Source organism: Akebia trifoliata, chromosome 5, assembly GCF_017979445.1.
Source record: "Akebia trifoliata isolate Shusen 1 chromosome 5, ASM1797944v1, whole genome shotgun sequence".
Lineage (NCBI taxonomy): Eukaryota > Viridiplantae > Streptophyta > Magnoliopsida > Ranunculales > Lardizabalaceae > Akebia > Akebia trifoliata.
This window is the reverse complement of record NC_141379.1, coordinates 3,136,320-3,143,661: the sequence shown is the minus strand read 5'-3', so window position 1 is coordinate 3,143,661 and position 7,342 is coordinate 3,136,320. Positions and strand designations below refer to the sequence as shown.

Genomic DNA, 7,342 nt, shown 5'->3' with positions numbered 1-7,342 from the left:
CCCATATACATGTTTAAATATCTTGCAACTATAATATTTTTGCTCTTGGGGTGGATCTTTCTCTCATTTAATTAAAGTCTTGAATCTTAATTTGCTAATTGGTGGAATACCATACAATTCAAAACTATTTTTGACTTGGATTCAAGAAAGGAATGTTCGTTCTAGAAAAATTAATTTGAATTATAACTAACCTTTTAGACAAGATGATAAAAGAGTACACAGAGACGCATATACAAAAGCTTAGTATAAGAGTCCACACAAAAAATTATATAATTTAAAAAAGATGAAAGTCTTGAGCATTCTCAGGATTAAGAAAAAATTGCACTCTTCGTGATCCAAGTTAGTGAAGTTTTTTCTTTCTTAATGCCCTCTTCAAATGTTGAGATCAATGATTCATTAAGATCAACCTTCACTCGAATCGCCAATATTACACATTTTATAAACAAGATCAATGATTATAAATCATTAATATCAACATTTGATTTTGCATTTTACCGGATTGAGGGGACATTAAGGGGGAAAAAAGATTTTTTACTTATTGGATTGTTAATATACCATCCGAATACTTGGGAACTCAGGGTGTGTTAGGACACATACCCCCATGCAGAGTCGATTAAGTAATTTCCCTTGTTTTTTTCCCACAGCAAATCATTGCAAAAATATTTAATTACAAAAATCAACCAAGAATTGAAAATAATTTAATAGGAAATTTCTTGGTAGCTAACAAACAGTAACTTTTGCACTACCATTAACAATGCAAATTACTTGAAAATACAGTTGTATACGCAATACCATCATCATCATCAAATCCTTATCTAAAAGATTTGAAATCTTGTTCTTCCACTCAATTCTGCTTGGGGCTTGTAAGATTTACATCCAAGATTACAAAAGCTACTTGGATGGTCTGAATCCATTTTCAGTATTAAGCATCTGTTTTAGACTCGCAATATTTATCTATTTATCTCCCTAATAAAAAAGAGAGCTACTATTGCCACATCAATTCCTACATAAATCACCAAAGAATTGCACAGAGTTGGTGAGGCATTAGAAAAAAAATTGGTGTGGAAAAAGCAACTCATTAAAAAAAACAAAACAAAATCGAGAACTATGTAGTAATTAAGTTTTTACATGGGAAAAGATGACAGTCTTACGTTAAGTTTCTCATTCTAATTTTGTATTTGTTCTTAAAACATGAAAATATAATTTAAATGGCAAGATAATTTGTACTTGGCTACTTCCAATGCTCACAAAACAAATCCAAAGACTTGCACAAGATTAAGCAAATCGATCTTGAAAGATTACCATAAAGGAAATCCATCAACGGTGCTTAGGATTGATCAAGGAACAATTTGACGCATATGAATGTTATTACATCCAGCCTGATGGAGATTCATCCAATTTGGGAAAGCGTGGATGCTGTTCTATGCTTCTTCAACTTTGAGGTATCTGGATTGAAAATCCCAAAACTAAATAAATAAATAAATGGGTATAAGAAATTCCAAGAGCCCAATAAAACTGATCATTAGCTGGACCTCTTAAAGGAGATCTCCAAGGCCAAAAATCGTCCCTATAGATCCTACATATGCACATTACGTGGCACAATTATCCGCTTTTTTAATTCTTGACCCCACCATAATGTGATAAAGGGAGATCTAGCTCGGACCCATCAAATGATAGAAACCACAGCTCTACAAGTAGCAATGTAGGCAGGGAAGGAACTCATTCTTCTGGGCAGGACTAGTTTTTTTTTTATTTTAATATCAAGTGACATTTATATGATGATGAAAAAGAGATACCTTGAGCACATTACAGATTAGTCATCAATAATCAGGACGGGCCTTTCCTTCTATCTCAGGCTTTTTGTCTTCTTCCTCGTCAGAGGCATAATATTCACCATCCCAAATGCGGCATTTTGGCCTTTGATCCATATCCTCATCTTCCTATATCCAACCAACTCCTCAAGTATGTTTAGCATAGAATCCATAAAGGGGAAATGTAAATAAACATGCCAGGAAAAGTAATTCAAGTAATATGGCAGGTAAAGAGGCTCACCTCCTCCGGAACTTGTGTATCGGGCGGTCTTGCCTGAAACTGTACACTAGGTGCATGTTGTATTCTTGATATTTGCTCCAACAGAATGTTCCTGAATAAACATGCATATTAGAATCTGTGTTAGAATCAAAAGAAGAACTCAGCTCGAATCCAAGATATGATATAGTAACATGTAAGATCTTAGATCCCAAAGAAAAAGGGTGTTGGGGGGGGGTGAGGAGAGAGGGAGGGAAGAGTTTAGTAAACAGGGACTGGCTTGGTCCCAAGTCAGATTGACTGATCCCAAGTAATGCCAAAAGCAAAGTCAAGATCGAGTGTAGCCAGAGTCAATTATAGGTCTGTATCAAATCATGTCGAGATAGGTTGAGTTTAATCGCGTTTATTGAGTTCGAAGAAGAGTTTGACCAGAGTCAAGCCCAAGATAACCAAAGTTTCAAGATCAGCTTTGATTGTGGATTGTGTAAGGTAAGATGAGTAAATCTCAAGAGCAGAGGTACATTTCATAGCTAAGTTTGAATGGCATCTGAATCATCTTCAGCAAATCCTTATTAAAAAATTTGGGACTGATAAAATGAATCATATTCCTCCAATCAATTTTGTCTAAAGCCATGTGTCTTATTTTAATTCAATTGAGGTAACAACCACTCTCATTATCTCAATCCAGGTCCATTTTAATACGCGTTTTTACTCAGCCCTCGTTTGCATATGACCAAACCATCTCAATCGACTTAGACTTAGTTTATGACCTATTGGGATAAGGCTGTGATGATGATGATTTAAACATTCCACTCATCTACCTCACCATCCTTATTTATCCTATACTCTGTGAACATGTTACTTGATTGTCCAATATTAAACTCCATAAAGCATAAAAGGTCTTCCAATCATCTTACAAAATGTTGTTCTAATTTGACTGAGATGTGTCGATCACTTGAAAAAGCACACCTCCAATTTAGCCATAAAGCTCTATTTCTACAGATAACATACACCTGTAATTCTCCACCCTTCTAAAGAATATAACTAAGGTAACAAATTCTTGACCCAACTTATTCAAAAGCCCATGGTCAAAACCAGAGTTCTGTTTTTGGATTGACTCCCTCTCCATCCTCATCTATCACCATGACGTCATCCGCATATAGCATAAGCCAAAGGGTCTACGCTTGAATATGTGTGGTTACTTCATTTATAACTAGAAAAAATAGATTAGGATTCAAAAGTTCAACTAACCAAACCTGAGACCCAACCTAGCCTGATAGCTTGGGCCTGGTTGAGCCTCTTCATCCCAACCACAGGTTGGGCTTGGGTTTGAGTTCGCTCCCAACCCCAAGTTAACTCACCAGAATTGCCCCCCTATCTTTAAGTGTTAACTTATCAATAGTTGTTGAAAATAACTAGTCAACAGCTATCAAGTATTGACAAAACAAAAATTATATGAGCACGTTAATGTAGTTGACCACTTCACAGGTGAGAGTTGGTCCACAGAAGGAAAAAAAATGTGGGCGGAAGGGTAAAGTTTTGGGCCCAGTCGGGGCCAACCAAGCACTTAAGCATGTTTAAGCAAACACCAAAGAACAAAGACTAGTTCAAAAACCCTATTATTTTAACTGCATTTTCTCTTTTCACCATACATACATGTTTTTTGAATTCAACAAAGGAAAAGAAACAAAACAACTTACCATACAAGAGAAGCACATCTGGTAAAATCTTATGATCCTTGTTGAGATTTTATGAATTTTTCAATTTTCGGAACATTTGTTCCAAGTTTAGCCATTAATACTAATGTAACATAGTTGAGGTAACTAATATCGTAACACAATACCTCATTTTCTCCAAATCTTTTGGTGAATTTTGATTTTCCATGTTGCTTGGCTCAATATGAAGAGTGTAATCCGGGCCAAAGTACTCATAATATTCATTGTAAGGCAATTTGTTTTCAGGTTCCACCCCAACTGCAACAGCGGTCTGCAACAAGTTAACAAATGAAACACAATGATGAGAATTTCAATATGAAGCATACAAAGACAAACTAGAAGATGTTATAGAACATGGTGAGAAGTAAGAAACCTCATAGCACCAGCAACGGGCAACGTTACGAATAGTATATCCACCCCCTCCCAAGACCATTAGAGGGACATTAAAGGATCGAAGGAATCGTAGACAATCTGCGTGACCCTTCACAGACAAATTGAAACACCCCAACCTGTCTCCAGATAAAGAATCTGCACCACATTGAAGAACAACCACATTTGGCTGATAAACCTCCATCACTTTTTGAATAATAGGCTGAAATAGGCCTCGAAAGCTCTCATCATCAATTCCATCATTTAGAGGGACATTTAAAGCATAGTGCTTCCCTGGACCCACTCCCGTATCCTTAAGATGCCCTGTTCCAGGAAAAAAGTCCCCGAATTTATGGAAAGAGACAGTCATGACTCTATCAGTGGTGAAAAATGCCTCCTCAACACCATCTCCATGGTGGATGTCAATGTCTACATACAATACGCGCTGCCAATGGTTTCAAACGAATCAGATAAACAAATGTCACACATGATTACCTCAATAACACATTATAGTTGGATAAATATAAACGATATAATCAATAAAATCTGAAAAAACTAAAAAAAAAATGTTAACTTTCAGTTCTATGTAAGACTATGTTGGAATAAAATAGGAAAAAAATGAAAAACATCCAGTCAAGTACATCTGATGAACCCAACTTCATGTGCTAACCACTAACCCTTATACTTATGAAAAAACAAAAAAAAGGAAAAGAGAAAATATGTGTTGTCGTTAAGATCATGTAAAAACTAAAGTGTAAGCCTGTATGTTCATAAATTTATGATGGGCTATATAGTAATGAAGGTTACTTTAATCCCCAAAAACTACAATCTACTTTAGCAGAGCGTTGAGCATGACAAAATGTTTGTCTTGAGCCCCAATGTGAATGCAATGAACCACATACCACATACATGGAATGGCTATGTACTAGGACATGAGGAGAAGCTCTATAAGTAGGGGTTTGATTCTAATCCATAATCTTTCCAAAAAACTTCAATTTATTATATGAGCATTTTCTCCCGTTGATGCATGAATCATATCTTTCTACCATTAATATATTTCCATCAAATAGTAAACAAGGATAGAGAACTTTCAAACTGAAAATTTTAAGGATCATTAACATGTACACCTTCTACCAAATATTGGCATTTATGAAATCCATGTTAAGGGTTGTCAACCTAACAAAATCCTCCTCCTTTACCTGGGCTTCAGAGCAGCAATGCAAATTTAATGCACACACATGCAAGGCCGAGAAATAAAAGGACAAACTTTTCTCGTGATCAATGTCTAACTGAGAATTATAAACAAACTAAAATGCATAGATCATTTTGAGAAAAAATAAAGAAAATCTGCAACTAATTATCGAATAGGAACAAATCTTCAACAAGAACAAAGCCTGATACGATTTTAAATCACATCGTCAAAGGGAACACAATCAACTCGAGGCGATCACAATCTCCTAATTCCACTCTTCTAGGGATTTGTAACCAAGTAACTAATTTTCTCTTGTATTTCTGCTAAAATGACAACCAAATAACCTCCTTAACATAATAGCTACTTAATCTAATATGATAACTTCACTTCCATGTCATTGCAACATCATCCATGATTCCCATCGTTCCACCCATGTCGAAACAGCCTTGTCCTCAAGGTTGGAAACCAAGAAGGTGCAGGTGTTAGTGTAGTTTTCATTGAAGGCATGCATGCATATTTAAGGTATATTTTCATCCTTATGCTTTTCTTCTATCTCACTCAAGTCTCCTTTTTTTTTTTTTTCCTTTCTCCTAATGACTCAAAGAAAAAAAAATCCTCATAACAAGGGTCTACGAGATCAAACCTACAAGAAGAAGATGTCTAAGCACGAGTGCGTACCTGTCAAAGAGACTTTAATTGATTCTGGTTGAATAATTATTCTGAATCTGGCTTAAGCATCAAAGTCTCTTTGGCAGGTAGCACATCAATACTCAAACAGGTTCTTCTTACAGGTTTGATCTAGTGGTGTTGTAAATCTTGAGGTGGTAGTGGAAAATTCCACCACAATCGTCACCATCAATAACATCATCATCATCATTATTAATTTTAGTACTATTTTTGTAGGGTTTTGTGATGGGAAGTATGGATAATGCAACCAAACCCAATTCCACTAAAATTTAAGCTACGACCCAACTTCCAAAGCATGAAAATCCACACATATACAACAAATAACAAGAACCCAAACAAACCATTTAAAATCCATAAATTAAATAAATATTGAAAAAAAAAAAAAATCCAATCTTACCCTATGCGTCTTAAGCAACTCAAGAATCCCAAGCACAATATCATTGACATAACAGAACCCAGATGCCTCACACTTCTTCGCATGATGCAACCCTCCTGCCCAATTCAATGCGATATCTACGTCTCCTCGATTCAACTTCACAGCCGCACCAATCGATCCTCCAGCCGAAGCTTGGCAGAAATTGAACAATCCATCAAATACAGGGCAATCTTCACCAACATTGAAGCGTTTGAGATGGCGAGAGTGGGTATGGTCATGTAGGGTTTCTGGTGTGACAGAAGCAAGGAAGTCCACGTAATCGCTAGAGTGAAACCGTCGGATGTCCTCAGAACCAGCAGGGAAGGGACGATTGATCTCCATCAAACGGTGGAGAGAGTAGTGGACGATCAAACTGTGGGCCATACGTATTCGATGGGGTTTCATTGGATGGCCTTGACCGTAATAATAGTCTCCAATGGTGGGCTCGTAGAAGTAGCACACACGGCGCTTTCTAGCATCTGGCCCTGCTGGTAGAGACGCACTTCCAGAGGTATCTCCCATCTCTCTCTCTCTCTCTCTCTCTCTCTCTCTGTCTCTCGAGGTTCCGTGCAAGATTTTATGAACTGTTGTGAAGTATCGCTTGAGCAGTTGTGCTATATATGCGCCTCGACTTACTAACATGCGCCTCTTTAGAGTGGAAATAATGATTGTGTGGTGCTGACTATAAAATAAAACTGGGTCTGTTAACCAATACCGTCGATTTCCGAATGGTTGTGCCATGATCAACGGACAGGATGGTATCTGTTGAATTCCAGCAAAACTTGCCACCTAAAATACTCTTGTGGGGATCACTAACACCATAAATATTAGGCCCATTTTTATTAAAAAGAGGAACCTAAAAAATTAAACTCATATATAATCCTGAATTTTGGACCTGATCTGATCTATTTATGATCAAATACTAGTACCAAAATT

The 7,342-nt window shown here is 36.7% G+C and overlaps 1 protein-coding gene across 1 annotated transcript; it reads right to left on the bottom strand.

Moving 5' to 3' along the window:
- Positions 1–1,147: 1,147 nt before the first annotated feature.
- Positions 1,148–7,004, bottom strand: HDA6 (histone deacetylase 6). Its single transcript, XM_086442113.1, has 6 exons — positions 6,389–7,004; positions 4,117–4,557; positions 3,872–4,014; positions 2,053–2,143; positions 1,797–1,940; positions 1,148–1,446 (listed from the first exon to the last, which is right to left on the bottom strand). The coding sequence occupies exons 1-5, from the start codon at positions 6,926–6,928 to the stop codon at positions 1,821–1,823; spliced, it is 1,335 nt and encodes a 444-aa protein (XP_086298239.1). The 5' UTR covers positions 6,929–7,004; the 3' UTR covers positions 1,148–1,446; positions 1,797–1,820.
- Positions 7,005–7,342: the final 338 nt, after the last annotated feature.

Excerpts from the sequence above, each read along its gene's own strand:
- HDA6 (XM_086442113.1), bottom strand. The coding sequence starts at position 6,928 with ATGGGAGATACCTCTGGAAGTGCGTCTCTACCAGCAGGGCCAGATGCT. Across the intron at positions 4,558-6,388 it reads AGTTGCTTAAGACGCATAGG|CGCGTATTGTATGTAGACAT; the intron begins GTAAGATTGGAT and ends AACCATTGGCAG. Across the intron at positions 2,144-3,871 it reads AAAGATTTGGAGAAAATGAG|GAACATTCTGTTGGAGCAAA; the intron begins GTATTGTGTTAC and ends ATGTTTATTCAG.